Below are 18,472 nucleotides of genomic sequence, written 5' to 3'. Positions count from 1 at the left end.
GAAGAAAGCTAACGATTAGTAAATTCATTACAAAGCCGCCTGACCACAATGGAACGAGTGAGGGGTTGCGAGAGCTGCAGAAGTGCGCTATTTTGCTCTTCTCCAACGCAAAAAATGACGACATTGAGTGATTTCAAGTTTGGTGTTAGTGTTAGTGTTTAGAGCAGTCAAGAGCTCTTAAATCGAGCGGAGAATTTGCTGATGAAATTAAGAGCCCGATACCGATATCAAAATTGATAGTTTAACACCAGCCGTGACGTCACTACATACTTGATTTTACGACAATAGTACATCAAAACTAAAGATATCATGAAAAGTACAGAATAAATTTACACCTATTTCTCTGGTCTTAGAAAATAACTAATTTTACACGAAAAAATATAGGAATTACGTGTTTCACATATTTTTATTTGATCGTCAGACAATAAATTGGCGTCGTTCGTGCGTTGAATGTGTGCGGGTACAACACTAACACCGAACTGGAAATCAACATTTGCTTAATCCCTAGGGGCTAGTGTTAGTGAATAGGACATTTGTACATAAAATATTAACACCAGCCACAAAGGTCGATTCAGCAGACGACAATTTTGAGAGGTCAAAGCCTTAACACCAGCTGATTTCCATTTCGGTGTTTAGGCTGGTGTTAGTGTTTATTAAACACTAACACCAACCTTAAACATCCAACTTGAAATCACTCATTGTGCTGGGTTACTATGTTTTTTTCCGACAAAAGTACAGAGAAAGTGCCATATATTTTTGTTATACAATAATCTTTGAAAGGTTAACTAGGTGACTCCCGGGCACCCACATGCTGGAAACGCAATTTTTTAGAAAACTTCTCTTTTTTAATATGCAAAAATGCGTACTTGTTCTATGCACGTGGGATGCACGTAAGTCGGATTGAGCGGATGATACAACGCTTCCATAATTTCATGTTGAAAGTGAAGGTTGAAGATGCGCAAATAAATTCATAACCCGACGCAAAAAGAAAAAAAAACGAAAATTGAAGTTGCAATGTAAACAATTGCCAAATCCTTTTGAGATTCCCCTGCCACAAAAAAAGTGAAATATATAACAAATAAGCCCCTCGGGGAGAATTTAATACTCTCCGCTTAGTACCGATTTCATTGTTAATAATGATATTTATATTTATAAGGTAGATATAATTAATTGCATTGACTTTTCTAAATTCGCACACCTTAGCGGCGTGCGCGCCCCCTCGCACACTAGAGTTATACGTACAAGAGAATTGTGAAGGGATTCGTGAAGTGAGCATGCGCATGAACTCTTAGGTAAAATATCAAAAACGACCAGAATCTGGTCTGATGTGTGACCAGGGGGGTGTTTCAAAAATATTTAAAGGGTATTAAAATGTTCCAAGTAAATGAACTTCTGGCAAGGTTGAATGTACAATTCATTTTGCTTCTCGTTGAGTAGAATTCCATTTCTAAAAAGAAAGCGTAAATATTATAGGCCCTACTGTTTATCAATAGTTTGTCATTATTTAGCATTTGTTTTTTACGACTAATTTAATACACTAACAATCTGACTTGACACTTTAAACAACTTTTACAAGAATTAAATGAAATTCTATCCTTTTCTTTTAAAATTAACAACCAAAAACTAATCAATTTACAGCATACTGCTAAGTATCAGTCATTCCAAAATCACAATCACATCAATTATTTCTGCGACTTGATTTATTGCAATGATTGTACAAATCACCCACTTTGGCAGTGATTAACATCATAATGAGTATGTACCTCTAAATGCACAAATTTGTTCTTAAAGATTATAAACGCACAAAAAAAGGTTGAACAAATGAAGAAAAGAAACAATCAGTATAAGACTTGACATTCCACGTAGTTTAAATGTTGTGCACGATAATGATGAAACGATAGCATGTGTAATCAAGCCAATGAAGTATAAACAAGTTTTTATACAAGAAAACTCACAGCACTTGGTATTATTACAATGGGTTACAAGCATTAAATCATGGACCTACTACGTAGAAGGTCAATGATTAAATTCTGCCCGCAACTTCATCCTTTTTTAAATCACCACCATGGGAAACAGCAAGTAACAACCACTTCACAGCAAAAATGGATGCACACCAAAAAAAAACCAAAAAAAATATTATGTTCCTATAAATTATCAAATGACGATGCAGCATAAATCTTTGGCAAATAGTTAGAAATATAAAGAATCATAGAAACTAGAGATTAGTTCCTGTTAATAAGAACATTTACACTGTCTACTGCCCTCTTTTTTTTTAGAGTTGTAGGTGCATCTGATGTATGTTAATTACGCATTCAATATATTTGTTTAATTTCGTTTATTATCTGTATAAAATTATATATTGTATCAAACCATATTATGTTCATGAAAATGTATGATAAAAAAAGAAAAAGATGCAGAAACCTATAAATCAAATCAAATCAAATCAAATGTGTATCACAATTTTAATGTCATTTAGAATCAAATCAATATTGACTCCGGTTGACGATAGCAACGGTCAAAGACGGCCTATAAGCAACTCCTAAAACTCGAATACAAGTCCAGAGCCAGCCATTTCCTTATCGTACAGCTCGTCAAATCGCTTGTTCTGTTCGTCAGTGAAATAATTCTTCCAGTCTCCAACCACACCTTGTGAGGAAATGAATGTAGGATGATAAAAAGAAAATAGGAAGAAAGAAAGATTATTATTATTATTATTATTATTATTATTATTATTACTATTACTTATACCGCGCTTTTCCCATAAGGCCCAGAGCGCTTACAGTCAATGAAAATAAAAAAAAATAGAAAGAAATGAATGAATAAATAATGCCAAATAGGTATGAATATGACACACAAATATTATATAAAATAGATACAACAATTCAACAGAAAATATTTTAAAATATATTGTGGGAATATAATATAAAGTGGGAAGAAGGGGGAAGATGCATTTAGAGAGAGAGAGAGAAGGAAAATGAAAGGAATACAGAGAGAATGGGTAAGAGAGTTGAATAATGCTAGCTGAAATTGGAAAGAGGGAATACAGACAATCAATTTAAGAATATATTTTGTATTAATATCAAAGTCCAGGGGTGAATCTAGCTCTTTTGCTAAGGGGGGGTTAACCCAATGGCGATGCAGAGCATCGCCTACGAGCCGCAAAGCGGCGAGGCGATTTTTTTTTTAAAAATTTTTTTGTGTTGCTATTTTGAAAGAGAGTCCACTCTCATTTACTCCAGTAGGATGGGGAGGATCATTTTGTTTTTCCTTTTGGCAATGCATTTTCTTACATTATTTGTGTGATCTTCTTAATATACCTTTCCTCTAAAAGGATCCACTCTCATTTATTCCAGCGGAAGGGGAAGGGGTCATTGTCGATTCGTTGTGTCTTTTGCCAATACAGTATCAATTATGTTATTATCTAGTACCTTTTCTCATGAATGAGGGTTTACTAGATTGTTCGAGTCCGGACTCCTGTTTGCCCTTCTTCAGCAGAGTGTCGGGATTCGATGAAGGGTTCTTCTTCATTGCCTTAAACGTCGAAGCTTTCGCGATTTTCTCGATGACGTCATCTGAAAGGGACTTTCCCATGAATTCAGCAATCTGTCGTACAGCTCCTTGTAGGTCCTAAAAGTCGAATGAGGAATTGAGAATTATTTTATTTAATTGTATTTATCTAAACAAATTCACCATTGAAATTCCTCTATTCGACGTGACTCTTATCATTACATTACGTTATTTATGATATATTTGTGTTAATATTTTATCAAGTTACAGACATTGTTGTTGTTTCTATTATATAAAGCGCTTTGTATCTATCAGAAAAGGCGAAATAAAAATAAGTACATTGTTGTCTGGTAATTTTGTTATTATCATTAGCAGTAATATTATTATCATTATTATCATTATAATTTTCAGTGTCATTACAATCATTGGTACTTGTAGGAGAAGTAGAGGTAGTAGTAGAAGTAGTAGTAGTAGTAGTAGTACCAGTAGTAGTAGTACCAGTAGTAGTAGTAGTAGTAATAGTAGTAGTAGTAATAGTAGTAGTAGTAATAGTAGTAGTGATAAAATAATTATTATTATCACCATCACCATCATTATAAGTATAAGTATTATCATGATTAGTATGAGTATTATTGTTGTTATTGTTTTACTTGTTCTTTTTTTTTGTAAATATCTAAAAGAAATGATTCAACGAAGAATATAATCTAGTACGTCTACCCGAAGATATCTACCATCTTTTGGGGATAATATTCTAAGGGGGCTTATCGATGAAGGAGCTACTGGTTCGGGGATACAACTAATGCACATTTGCCACTCTCAACCCAGGTGTTAAATGGTTTCCTGATGGGATTTATTCCTTGAAATGCACTCCTTGCTGATTACGGCTGTCAGAGCTAAAGGAAGGGTCGTAATATCCAAACTTGTTTGGAACCGGACGTTATATCATAATGCGCTATAGAAGAACGGTTTATTATGATCATTAGTTTTTATCATAGAAGATATTGTTTTTTGTAATTACATGTCCTTGAAAGAGAGTCCAGTTTTTAATTGTCAGGACCCATTTATGGTACAAGGTTGAAATCTATGTATGTACTCCTGTCCCTCTATTTTAGTTTTGCTTGAAAATGTTCGACAATTTTCTCATATTTTTTTAAGTAAATTGAAAGTCAAATGAAAATATCATATTTCAGGTGATGTTATCTAAATTGGCGTTTATAAAGTTTTGGAAGTAAAACGAACTGCCAATTTAAACCGATACTCTCGTCTTAGGCGAGAACTGAAAGACAGGATGTTTCAGAAAAGGATAACAGGTATAAAAACATGAATTCCTCTAAATTACATCATTTCGGTTGATGACAGATACAACTCACCTTCTTCATATCTTCGTACTTGAGAAAGAGAACGTTTGGATGATTTCTTCTCTTCCACCATGGCAACACGTTTTCAAACCAAGATCCTTGAAGAGCTGAGGTAAAAAAGAATGCGATCACAATGACTTTCATAAATCATCTCGAGAGCAATTTCAATAATTAGTGCCATCATAATTCTGTTTGAAGCATGTATTTTCAGTGTACCCGTATTTTAATGCCATACTGTACTAACAGCATTAACGCAAAATCCCCTCTAAATAGCGCCATCTCAAGTCAACTGTAACAGTAAGGTCCCGGAGGCGTCTTATTTTTTCGTACCACGGCGAGTCCAGATTGATTTCGCGAGGTAAACCTGCGCATGCGCACTCGCAAAGGAAACCAGCGCATGCGCACGTGGAATTCGATAGGGTGGTTAATAGGGTAATGGTAATTATACAAATCAATCCGTCATCAACCCATCGTCAGCTCAATCGGTAAGGACAGCGTGTTACTAATAGAACTTTGGAGTTGCCGTGAGGGTTCGAATCTCAGTTTATTTAGTTTTTTTGCATTTATAAATAGTGAGGCAAGCAATAAATAATCAAAGTCGAATTGTTTGTGACCTCTTTGCAAGCTTTCGTAGCTTGTTATGTATGAAAATGAATTCATACGGGAATCTGGGCTCGCCGTGGTACGAAAAAATAAGACGTGTCCCGGAGCTTGCTGCTTCCCTAGCTGCGATGTTGGTTTTCGCATCGCTTTCACTATGAATATGGCAGACAATGAAAGCGGACAAAATATACAGTTCCTCAGGTAAACAAAGGAACATCCCTTCACTGCTATTATGTAAAAATGTGTAGAACGGGTGAATATGCAAGTGACACCTGTTCTACACATTTTAACATAATAGCAGTGAAGGGATGTCCCTTTGTTTACCTGAGGAACTGTATATTTTGTCCGCTTTCATTGTCTGTCATGTTCATAGTGTTTTTTACGTCCCAGGCACAGGTGACGCCAAATTCTTAATAATAATAATATCCTATAGAAACAACGTTCGGATTACGTAATACCTCATTAGTCCGATCAAACATTTCAATAAGTAACTGACAAAGCTTTTGAAATAGTCTTCGGCTGATTTTTCGAAAGTATCTGCGATCACGTTCAGTTTCCATTTGCCAGAAATGATCCCTTCTTGAGTATAACATTCTAAATGACGACTTACCCCTGTTAGCTAGAAACTCTTCAAAGAACATATCCCAAGAACCATAGGTTGGCAGGGTCGGAACGTATTCACAGAAATGGTAGTAGGAAACAGCCGTATCCTTTGGGTTCCGGGCTACGTAAACCACCTGCAGATCAATTCAATCGCCATTTTCTTATTAAAACCACATTTTTATCCATAATGTGTCATTGTGAAGTGACTCGGTGCAAATTATTACATGCACCTGTTACATTATAGATCATTATCTAGTGAAGAACCCAGGAAGTGGGGATCATTCCAGCCCAAAATGTTGAGTTTTCCCTGCCCAGCCTGCTACAGCCCGTTGCTTGAATGATTTCGTGCTGAACCTCGTGCGCATGCTCTGTCTTTTTAAACCAGTAGCCTGGACGACGCGCTAGTTTAAAGGGCCACTCTAACCCAACTAGTATAGCCTTTCAAAACATGAATACACCTCTACTTATTATTATTCCAGCCTCCGATTTTATTCTATATCTGACACGTCCGGAGATGGTGGCCTGTGACAAATTAGGTCTCGTTAATGTCACTAAGGTATTAAAGTTGCTCAAGCGTGGATATATAGAGGGCAGCACAGGGACGTACGCACCAGAGCCATCAATAGAGACTTTTAGATTGAGTGGACGAGAACACGACGAACGCCGACTGATCATGCGTGTCAACGTACTCAACTTCCCATGTTGACTACAATTAGAAATCTCTTAGATTGCACTCGACGATATACATGCATGCAGGAAGTAACACTATGAATATGACGGACAAAGAAAGAGGACAAAATATACAGTTCCTCATTCTACCCTCAACAATTGCTGTGGTAGAACATCCTTCACTGCTATTATGTAAAAATGTGTAGAACAGGTGAATATGCATCTGACACCTGTTCTACACATTTTTACATAATAGCAGGGAAGGGATGTTCCTTTATCTACCTGAGGAACTGTATATTTTATGCGCACGCCGCATATACTAGTACCGCAGTACCGTACTAGATTTAGGAAAATCAAGGTTGACGCATTCTCGATCGCCGACTAAAACGACGTAACGCATGCGCAGTGTCTTAAAATTACGTCACACGTTGCAGTCAAAGCTGTCGACGTACAAATCTAAAAGTTTGGCCAATCGGGTTTGAGTTGGACACAATATAGCGACTTCTGCTTTGTTGGGCAAGCACAAAAATAAAGAATATACGCCATGTTGTGACCCAGTGAAACCAAGTTGGCTAAACTATGTGTATAGAAGGCTCTGGTACGCACGGTTGCGTAATACCCGTTGGCTAAGTGTTATGTATAGTCAGGCGCGTGCGCAGGATTTTTTCAAGGGGGGGGGGGGAGGGTAACATTTTTAAATTGGGCCGAAAATTTCGCAACGACTCAGCCAGCCGCTGAGCGGAGGGGTAAGGTCAACTTTTTAGGTGTGTATTTTGGAGGAAACCCCCCCCCCCCCCCCCTTGGTAATTTTGTTTTATTATTTATTTTTTTTATTTATTTTATTAAGCGGGGGGGGGGTTCCTCCAAAATACACTCATAAAAATACCAAAAGGGGGTTAAACCCCCGCCCCCCCCCCCCCCCCCCCTGCGTACGCGCCTGTGTATAGTTGCCTACTTCACGAACATCTCTAAAGTGACTTACGCGGCGGTTGCAATGGAGAAAAATCTCTGTTTGTTGAAGCTGTAAAATAGTTTGTGACATACGAAATCACGTCCCATCGAAGTATATTGAGAATCAGCGAAATAGCCAGGTCCTCGGCAAAAAGTGTAACCACAAACTTACCTTAGCTTTCGGATCATCGGTGCTGATACCCTCGGGTAGGAAAGTCGAGTGGCAGTGAGATTTGAGTATCCTTGGTGACGCCATCTTTTCAGCCCTGTCGATTACTGGCGGTGACTAAAATGACGTCACAATATAAGAATAGTCATTATCAATTCAGTCAATATGATAACAGTCAAGATGAAAACAGTGAGTACGGAAATGATCAAATATTTCCATATAAAATAGTCGATGAGAAAAACAGCAAGTAATAATCACATTTCAATTGTGAATTAACATGCTGGAACTTACGCTCTTATGCTCTTATTCAGATTCAGATTAATTTTATTGGTCCATTTGGAAATTCATTTGTTGGCGTTACATAGGCACATGAACAATATACAATAGAAAATAATATACACAAATAGATAATATACAGTAGCAAATGTACTATGACAAATTACAAATTCATATGGAAACATGTACAATGACAAATTCATATAGAAACATGTACAATGACAAATTCATATGAAAACATTAAGTCGTTTTTACATAGTGGAATTATATAAGAACAGTAGAATAGATAAATAAATGGACTTCCAAAACTATTGAAAATGTACGATTGCGTAGAATTTGGAAGTAGTATTGTTGTTATATTTTATTATTATTATTTTTATCATTATTATCATCATCATTATTATCGTTATCATAATTATTATTGTTACTATTATTATTATTGTTATTATCATCATTATCAACAGTATTTATTGCATGTATCATTTTTTGTCACGGTTTTATAGCTGAATCCTTTCTTCTTTCTTTCCTTCATAAATTAAACGGTATATAACTACAACTTGGAATAACATATGGCATCATAGGGTATTAATTATTTATTTGCTCGTGATACTGGTACATTCGGTTGAAAAGGAAAGGAAAGGAAAGGGTACAATGCAAATTGATGACTAGCGAAGTGGGAAGATACAGGCTTATTCAAATTGACTGGAGTCAGTGGCGGATCCAGGGGGGGGGGGGGCCCGGGGGGCCCGGGCCCCCCCCCCCCCCCCTTGAGAAAAAATCATGTAAAATCACGTGATTTTTACCTTTTTTGGGGGTTGGGCCTCCCCCCCTGGCGCTCAAGGGGGGGGGGGGGGGGGTGCAAATTGAAATTTTTTTTGAGGATCAAAAAAAAAAAAATGTACTCACTACCCCCCCCCCCCCCCCCCCCCCCCCCCCCCCCCCCCCCCCCCCCCCCCCCACTGAGCGAATTTTTGGCCGGCGCGTTTTTCAAATTTTCGGGAGCAAAAAAAAAAAAAAAAAAAAATTGTGCTCTGTACCCCCCCCCCCCCCCCCCCCCCCCCCCCCCCCCCAACACGGAGCGACTTTTCGGCCGGCGCGATTTTCAAATTTTCGGGAGCAAAAAAAAAAAAAAGTTGGGCCCCCTCCCCTAAGAAATCCTGGATCCGCGCCTGACTGGAGTTGTTCATTGTATTTACGAATGGAAAGCGGGACAAAGGAATTAAGGAATCGTGAGGTTCGAGCCTTCATTGATCTGTACCGCTTCCCCGATCGCATTAGGGTATAGCAGTGATGAAGGGGGTGGTTAGCATTTTCCAAAATCTGGGATACCTGTTTCAGTATTGTACACACGCATTCCTGTTTCAGATCTGTCACTTCGCCAGTCATCTTGCTAGCATGATTGGATATTCTCTGCAGTTTCTTAAGGTTATCCTTTCTGCACCCACCGTACCAAACCGCACAACTAAAAAGCATTACACTTTCTATTACTGACTTGTAGAATAACATCTTATAACAACAACGGAAACATTAAATTAATGTGTGACGATGCAATGGTAAAATGGCTCATGCGCTTGACTCTCAATCCAGGGTTAAAGGTTATAATTCCAGCCCGGCACTAATGTCCTGCGGCAAGACATTTATCCACACTTGCCACTCTCCGTCAATGGGTACCTGGTGGCTATTGCTGTGGTAATAATATAATTACAGGACCCGCAGTATTGATACTGATGTGGCTATAATCTGGGTATTAAAATAATACCCAGTTATTATTATTTAATATCATTACATTGATTAATAATAATAATAGCATAATAGTCCACTCCAAATTTTATTAAACCAAAACGGAAATTCTTTTTGTCCAATTGATCGTGAGCCCGGCAGCCACTGAGCAGCGCCAGATCGACGTTGCTCTATCCCTTATTATTGTTGAACGCCAAACAAGGTAGCAACAACTCCCATCTTTTAACGTCTTTTGGTATGACGCGGCCGGGGTTCGAACCCACCCACTCCGATTGTACTTACCGATGCGTCTAGGGGGTTTTCCACGATCTCAAGGAATGGAACTACAGTCATGATATGGGTGCCGTCCAATTTACTGGTATCACCGTCATGATTAATTAACAGACTCAGCTGCTCCAGCCACGTTGTGCCTTGTGTATGAAAATATAAATTGTCTTATCAAACGGCAGATACAGTTGGCCGAAACGACCCCGCCTATCGGCGTAGCCACAAGCAGGCGGAGGGGATGTGCCCTCAATCAAGTGGTGAACAGAAAAACAAAAGAAAAAGCAAGACAAGAGAGAGAAAAGGGGTACGGGGAAAGGAGGATAACGGAAGACGCCTGGTCCACCTCCTTCTCCCTCTTCCTCAGCCTCTAATCCCTGCTGCCCATTAGAAGAGTAGATGGAATATTTTCAATATATTATATCTATCTCTTCTGTGGCCAACAAATATACTCTTTTTTTTTAATAAATAAAATCATCTTTATTCAATATTGCTTTCGACTTTACAAAACATAACAAAACATATATAAATATACATACATAATATAACCAATAGAATCAACAACAAGAATGTAGCTGATTATATTAGATAGCTTAGACAGATACCGAGATGTGATTGGACCCAAGCTCGTCACGTAATATCAATTGCGAGGATCCAAATTGTTATATTTTCCTGGCCGGTTATATTTTACCAGCTGGTGAAATGAATATATTTTTAATCAATGCATGTCGCCCTCTTGAGGACTGTATGTCACCAATGACACACATTACACCATTACCGAGGGTCAATTTTTTTTTTCAATATTTTTTTTTATGATTTCTTTTTTTTTATAAGAATTTTTTTTTTTCTTGAATGATCTCGAAATGTTATTTTACAGCCAATTTTTGTTTGCACTTCTTTTTCTAAAATTTTGATTGTCGCCGAAAAAAAAAAATTTCGGGCAAAAAAAAATGGACCTACCCCCCCCCCCCCCCTATCAAAAAAAATCAAACCAAGGCTATCTAATATAAGTGATGCTTGCATTTCCATAATTTGATTAAACGAATTCGTTTTCATTGGCTGCCTGCCGTAGCAACAAACGGAATTGACAAAAGACTTAACTCCGTTCCGTTGACGATCAGACATAGACGAAAGACTGCTTGTTGCTACGGCAGGCAGCCAGTATAATGATTGAACTTTTTAAATAAAATTATCGAAATGCAAGCATCACTTTTAAACAAACAGAACTTTGTTAATACTTGCTCATTTTTCCTGATTGAGGCGTCATATGAAAGGGCAGAAACTGAACTTTCTAGAAATGTGAATTTTTCTTCGAAATTCAGATACCGCCTGCCAAATGACTTTTTAGTTTCCTACCTTCAAATTGCTTTTAATTATAATTGTGATTAAGTTATGATAAAACATCGATAATTCTCGGTTTCGTTTTTTTCTAGGTCGCACTGTATACTGAAAAAATAAAAAGAAGGAAAAAAAAGGGAGAAAATTATAGAAAACCAAAAAAAATGAATTACAAAAATTATAAAAATTATCAACAACAACAAACAAATCATTATAATGATTTTTTTTTTAAATTATGAAAAAATAATGAATTCCCGATATCGCGTGCATCCAGTAAAAATAACTACACGGTAATTGACCAATCAGATTGCAGGGATTCTTCTATTCATCTTATCATTTATTCTGTGACCGCCAGGGATGTTTTGAGCTAGGCCTCTAATGATTGTCCGAGTGAATGATTTATATTTGCACACCAAGTTTCAATAACCTAGTTAAATTGTGCATGTCCTCTGGACAAAATAATAATCTTTTTTTTTTTTAATCTTCCATTCTTAGGATCACAAGAAATATGTATGTCTACCTGACTTCGGATAGGTCACGATGAACATGTCATCGGGTCGACATTCGAATTTCCTGACGCGCTTCAGCACCGACAAGGGCATGAAGTGAGGCATAATGACGCCTTCGTACTCGTAGCATGTCTGGACCACGCAATCGGGGACCTTTGATGAAAAACCTGAACTCATGTTGCTGCCTGTATCTGAATAAATACATAAAAAATCGAGAAAAGGAAAGTGTATAAACAAAATTACCTAACGAATCATCTGGGTGTTGGATTTTTCCAGTCAAGGTTATTCATAATCATGAAAATGAATTACATGGCATTCTTATCTAGCAAACAGTGATGCTCGTGGGGTTTCGACTTCATTACATCCGTTATAGCGTGCGCTCAAGCAATAAACCTATTTGCACCTGGATGGAGAGTGGCAAATGTAGATATGTCTTGTCCAAGGCCGCGGGGGTCTCAGTCAAATATAAATACTGTAAGTATGCGTGATCAAGAAAACGCATATAAAGGAGTGCTTTTTTAGATTGGACGCGATCCGCGCGGTGCCGCATTAAGGGTTCAAAAACGTCCATTTTGGGCCATTTTCAAGAAAAAGGGTACTTTTTCAAAAATGGTTCAAGATTCTGCTCTTTGCGCCGGTATACGCTTGCCGGTCTTTAGATCTTCCCACGATACCGACCCAGACCTACCAAGCCTCACGCCTATAGCTGGTCTTTCATATTTTGTTTTGCATAGTAGAATATTAACTGTTCATTGTACATTGTGTTTTGTTTTTAAACACTGCATGTACTTTACATAATATAGATACAATTTCAAATGTACTTCTTTTTTTCAAAGTAAGGACTTATGATGGATGCATGTGCACTAAACCCATTTAGAAGTCATATATAGGTTGATGTTATTGTTTCTTTATTGAAATACATTTTTTTTACATCGTGAATTTACATCAGAAGCGCAATTTGATTAATTTTACATTGTCAACAACTTAAAAGTTGATCCCTATCGCCCTGCAAAATACTCAAGGGGATACAATAATTATTTACAATATTTGTTCCAGAGTACAATTTTTTTGGAAATACCCGTTTAGGGTGTGAATTCTTGAAAGAACCACGCGAAATCCTCATTTAGGGTGTATTTTGGCTTCAGAAGAAATCCTCGTTTAAGGGGTGTCTGATAAACCTGTGTTCGCTCATGCTTACAGTATGTCTACATGACTGAGACCCCCGGGCCTAGGACCCCAGTGCGGAGTTGGTATTTCGAACACTCAAATTAAGCTGATTGAATCTTTGCGCAGCACAAAACGTACGACTATACGGTACATCATACTATTTTCTATGCATAATTTTCGATACGCGTTGCGAAAATTCCTAACGGTCGATATAAATCCACTTACAGGCAGTTACCAGTTCTAATCCTTTAGGGGAGTTTAAAGTATAGTATTAATGACTGTTTTGAGAAACAACTATGTTTCGACAATTAAAGCAGTCATTAATACTTTTATATACCGAAAAGGGTCATAGAATACATGTGAGACTTACCAATCATGGTAATCAAGTTTGTTTACGCTATCGAGACAGCAGACAGTGTAAGGGCACACGGTACATACAAATACGTGTGTGGGACTATGAACGGGCTGGATTTTTTGTGTTACTGAAATGTGCTCAGAATTCAAGTAATTCATCTATTAAATGACTGTAACAGACAAGAAACAAGTCAAAGGTAAGGACACGAATCAGTGCTTATCAATATAACAGAAATTTTGCATGAAATACCATCAGGAAAGCTATCTAAATTTGTCAGAAATTAGCGACAAACACACCAAATTCAGCGCTGCAATGACGCACAAAACGGCGTAGAATTCAACTTTTCATCCACCAAATGAATTCAAACACTTGCATTATACAATCTTCAATACCTGTATCACCGTTAATCGCAAGCAATAAAATCACAATCTATAATATATCTAGACCTAGATCTACGGCTAATAATAAAACGTAGGGCCTATCCTTTTGGTGTTTTTGCTGTCTAGTGACCGATTCTTCGCACTGTACACACAGGCCCGAATTCACAAAGGAGGTTTGTCGACAAACCTCCTTTTGTTTCGACAAACCTCCTTTCAAGGTTTGTAAAAACGCGTCGAAACGCATCGTATGACGCACATAAACCTCGGTTTGTCCACAAACCTCCTTTGTGAATTCGGGCCACAATGTATGGTATCCACGATCGCTCAAACCAGTTTTTAAGCAAGACTGAACTATTCCCGGTAACTTGAATTTTACCCTCGAACTATTACATGGGCGTGGTATTTTTCGTTTATTTACGGGAATGGCTAAAACCATGACTGCAATTTCGACCAATCAGATGACTGGATTTCTTTAGTGAGGTATATAATTGGTATTATCTCTTGTTCACCATAGGATTCACACACGTTTATATTTTTCGCCTGCAAAAGGGACACACCCCCTCTAAGTATAAGTAGTTAATTCAGTGAACCTACACTCTACAAGCCCAGTTTTTAATTAGGTTCACTTTTCATCTGATTCAATGATTTACATTCTTTCTTGTCATTAATTACTATTATTCAGAATTACACTGTCGCTCATAAAGGTGGAATATTTTTTTTTAACCCAATTTATGGAATTATTTTATAAATGATTTAAAAATAATAGATCTAGATAATAGTATACATTCTCAGATTTTATTGAACAATAATTTGCGAATGTGTGCTTTGCGTGACTGCTAAAGCATATGTATGCTACTATGCTTATCAACTAGGGGACTTATGCCCTTAAGTCATAAATGACAGTAATGAGGATTAATGCCCCACAAAAGGGCACTAATATAGCACATCGACACGGTTTTGATCCTGGGGCCTCACAGTTACGAGGCCATTGCTTTGTCACTGAACCATGACTGTACGCAGCGGGGGCTAGGGTAGGGGGCAGTTTCCATAAATTAAAAAAAACACAGAAAATGCAATAAATTTTCAATAATTTATTGTTCCGGTTCCGGTTCCCAACATAAAAAAATCTTCTGTGTGCCCATGCCTTGAGCCATAATGCATGGCAGTCCAGAGGATTTTTTTTATGTTGGGGACCGGGGTAAAATGCAATAAATTATTGCAAATTTTTTGCATTTTCTGTTTTTTTTTTAATTTATGGAAACTGCCCCCTACCCTAGCCCCCGCTGCGAACAGTCATGGTTCAGTGACAGAGCAATGGCCTCGTAACTGTGAGGCCCCAGGATCAAAACCGTGTCGATGTGCTATATTAGTGCCCTTTTGTGGGGCATTAATCCTCATCACTGTCATTTATGACTTGAGGGCGTAAGTCCCCTAGTTAATAAGCATAGTAGCATACACATGCTTTAGCAGTCCCGCAAAACACACATTAGCAAATTATTATTCAATAAAATCTGAAAATGTATACTATTATCTAGATCTATTATTTTAAATAATTTTTAAAATAATTCCATAAATTGGGGTAATCCCTAAAATATTCCACCTTTATGAGCGACAGTGTATTTACTTCAATATCACTTAAAGATATGATAATGTTTTGTAAAATGCATTAAACGTCAATTTTGCATGAAATATGAACAAAAGCTTTCAATCAATCAATCAAATCAATCAAACACCGGGAATATGGTGGTAATAATAACACGAACTAATAATTCCCTATCAGATAACTGGCTGGAGTTTAGTTCACGTCATGCGCTATTTTTACGTCGAAAGTTCACACCTATCTCCTTTCTACCAGGACCATTTCTGTTACCATCATTCAGTATGTTTGTATATAACAATCTTACAGTGACTAACATATCCAGACAACGAATGCAAAGTCCATGTATGTACCAATGTTTGCATTACCATATCATGCAAGTCATCTCGTGTAATCTGCAAGTCATTTCTTTGCCCTTTCTATCTTATTGACCTATATATTAGGTTCAGTGTTTATTTTAAAACTTTAATTATCTTACCTAGCCTATTTCTCTTCGAAATATTATTGTTGGTGTCGTCAGGCAAAATGAATACTATAGTTAGCTTGTGATAATATCTAATAATCATTTTATAGATTTTGACTAAGGAGAAAGAGAAGAAGAAGACAAAATCACATTCTGTAGATTTTGACGATGCCTTTAAGAAATTAGTGACATTCTATTTAGCACGTATCAATTGTAGCCTTATACGGCTATAAAAAGCTTTTTATAGCCGTATAAGACTACAATTGATACGTGCAAAATAGAATGTCACTAATTTCTTAATTAAAAAGCTTTTTATAGCCGTATAAGACTACAATTGATACGTGCAAAATAGAATGTCACTAATTTCTTAAAGGCATCGTTTAACAATGTTAAATCTGAGATGCACGGCCCTACGTGTCATCAGTGTCTGTGATAGGGTGTAATATTGAAGCCGTTAACAAAAATTGCGCTCCAAAATAATCAAGAAGTGCCTCAAAAAAGTAAAAATCTTTGAGTGACTGGTTTTACCATAGTCGTTTTCCCCCATTAGACTGTAGTGTTGTGAAAACCGTTAGGAAAACGCAAAATTTGATTTCGATTTCCAATCAAAAATGGGGCTATCTTGATAATCGGACAGGCGATCGACTTGTCAAATTCATGGGGTTCTTGACTGACCTAAAGGTTTATAATTATCATTGCAGCATGAGCTAAATCCAGGTTTTTGTTTCAGAATCCGAGACAAAGTTTCCCAATCCCTTTAAGTCAGTGGTCACCTGGCACATAAGCATGGTTTGAAATGGACATATCCGCTCACACACTGCCATTTTTGTGTGGTTTATACAGATAAAACGATCAGTGTGATGTCATAATACATGTACATTTAACAGAATGTCTAGGTTTATAAATCGCATAAACACAATCGTCAAGAGTTTGTAAAAAATCAATTGAAAAGGATTTCAATATCCTTTTGCGTTCCATTTAAAAATCATGTACAGATTATGCGACATGCCATTCTAAGATGCGCATATTCTAATAGGGCAATTGAAGTTCCTAACTAGTGCGGTATGGTATGTAATCCCGTAGGATTTTTTTGATGTTTTGGCTTCAAAAGGGTCCCAATTGGCCCAAAATGATGGGGTTCAAATTTTCAGACCCTTCCTTCATTTCCTGGGGGTCCATATTGGGCGCCAAAATGACATATATAACGCGCAATAGGGAAATTTGGTGTCTTCGGGAAAATTTGAACCCCATCAATATCTGATAGCTTGGACCCCAATGAATCCAAAAATGCAACAACAACAAAAATCAACTTTGGCACAAAAATCCTACGGGAGCTGTTTCAGTGACATACCGTACCACACTAAACGTCATTGCTCTATACGTATTACCGCGTTCAGCCGATTCATGCATGTACAAGGTGATGTGCGCTCGAAATAATGATAATGAGTAATGATAATGAGGAAGAGGAGGAGGAGGAGGAGGAGGAGGAGGAGGAGGATGATACTAATACTACTACTGCTGATACTGTTATATTACTACTACTGCTATTACTACTAGTAGTCGTAGTACTATCAAAAGTACTACTAATACTCATAATAATAGTAATATTGACAATAAGAGGAAGAAAAAAAATGAATAGGAAGAAGAAGAAAGGGAAGAAAAAGAAAAAATCATGTTCTGGATGAAATCCGGCTCCTTTCTGATCTACCAACTTCACATTTAATAGGTTTTATACAAAGTGATAATTATAGCAATAGACGTATGATGACAAACATGACCATGCTGATGATAAAGAAGATAATGATGACATTACTGATGATTATATCTCACCTGCTCCTTCCTTCTATTGATAAATGGAATGAAAATGTGTGCAACCAGAGGAGAGTAAGAAGACACAGTGGCACACCTTTTATGCCGAGATTACGAATAACGGTTAACATAAATCAACGTAACATGGAACATTAAATCATCTTTTAGAGGCCAAGATCGAGAATGTGGCCTTTGGAACTTTGGCCTTTTCTCAAGGCAAAAATGTATTTTTTAAATATTTCATCATGAATAGCACTGGGCTTTTGAAAAGAAAAGAAATCTGGGTCGTAGGTTATTAAGAGTGGAAAAAAAAATCAGAGATTCAGATTTTCTTAAATGTTTTTTCTTCATGTACGCTTACAAGTGTCGCATGAACTGAATAATAAATATATGCTTAGTATGGGATGAAGGGGCCTCCTCTCAAAAACATTGCCTATACGTTGTTCACCCCCCCCCCCCCCTCCCCACCCTCCTCGAACAAAAAAATGCAATAAAAGTACTGGTTCATTATAACTGATAATTCTAGTATTTTTATTATCCGAGTTCAAGGCCTGTCTATGTATGTATTATCTACGTCAATGCAGGTTGGACTGTGGACGTGAGTGTGGAAGATGATGATGTGTTTGAAAGTTATATAATGTGTGTATTTGACTAGCATTGTTATACGTATTGTTTTGTGTGTTTTGGGGGGTATTGTATTGGTTTATTGAGATA

General features: G+C 37.3%; 1 protein-coding gene across 3 annotated transcripts; it reads right to left on the bottom strand.

Moving 5' to 3' along the window:
- Positions 1–1,816: 1,816 nt before the first annotated feature.
- On the bottom strand, positions 1,817–17,938 carry LOC115926001 (sulfotransferase 1C2-like). Of its 3 annotated transcripts, none has more exons than XM_030990186.1 (8): positions 17,780–17,938; positions 11,999–12,178; positions 10,159–10,286; positions 7,864–7,977; positions 6,079–6,205; positions 4,878–4,972; positions 3,429–3,627; positions 1,817–2,646 (listed from the first exon to the last, which is right to left on the bottom strand). In XM_030990186.1, the coding sequence occupies exons 2-8, from the start codon at positions 12,162–12,164 to the stop codon at positions 2,540–2,542; spliced, it is 936 nt and encodes a 311-aa protein (XP_030846046.1). In that variant the 5' UTR covers positions 12,165–12,178; positions 17,780–17,938; the 3' UTR covers positions 1,817–2,539. The 3 variants fall into 3 exon arrangements, with proteins under 3 accessions (XP_030846046.1, XP_030846047.1, XP_030846048.1); XM_030990187.1 differs by lacking the exon at positions 17,780–17,938 and adding an exon at positions 13,992–14,072; XM_030990188.1 differs by lacking the exon at positions 17,780–17,938 and adding an exon at positions 13,902–13,988.
- Between the last annotated feature and the right edge of the window lie 534 nt (positions 17,939–18,472).

The sequence above is a fragment of the Strongylocentrotus purpuratus genome, unplaced genomic scaffold, assembly GCF_000002235.5.
Source record: "Strongylocentrotus purpuratus isolate Spur 01 unplaced genomic scaffold, Spur_5.0 spur5_scaffold_19, whole genome shotgun sequence".
Classification (NCBI taxonomy): Eukaryota; Metazoa; Echinodermata; class Echinoidea; order Camarodonta; family Strongylocentrotidae; genus Strongylocentrotus; species Strongylocentrotus purpuratus.
The sequence above is the reverse complement of the archived record's forward strand: the minus strand, read 5'-3'. Positions and strand labels throughout refer to the sequence as shown.

Excerpts from the sequence above, each read along its gene's own strand:
- LOC115926001 (XM_030990186.1), bottom strand. The coding sequence starts at position 12,164 with ATGAGTTCAGGTTTTTCATCAAAGGTCCCCGATTGCGTGGTCCAGACA. Across the intron at positions 3,628-4,877 it reads AGTACGAAGATATGAAGAAG|GACCTACAAGGAGCTGTACG; the intron begins GTGAGTTGTATC and ends TTCGACTTTTAG. Across the intron at positions 2,647-3,428 it reads ACCCTCATTCATGAGAAAAG|GTGTGGTTGGAGACTGGAAG; the intron begins GTACTAGATAAT and ends TTTCCTCACAAG.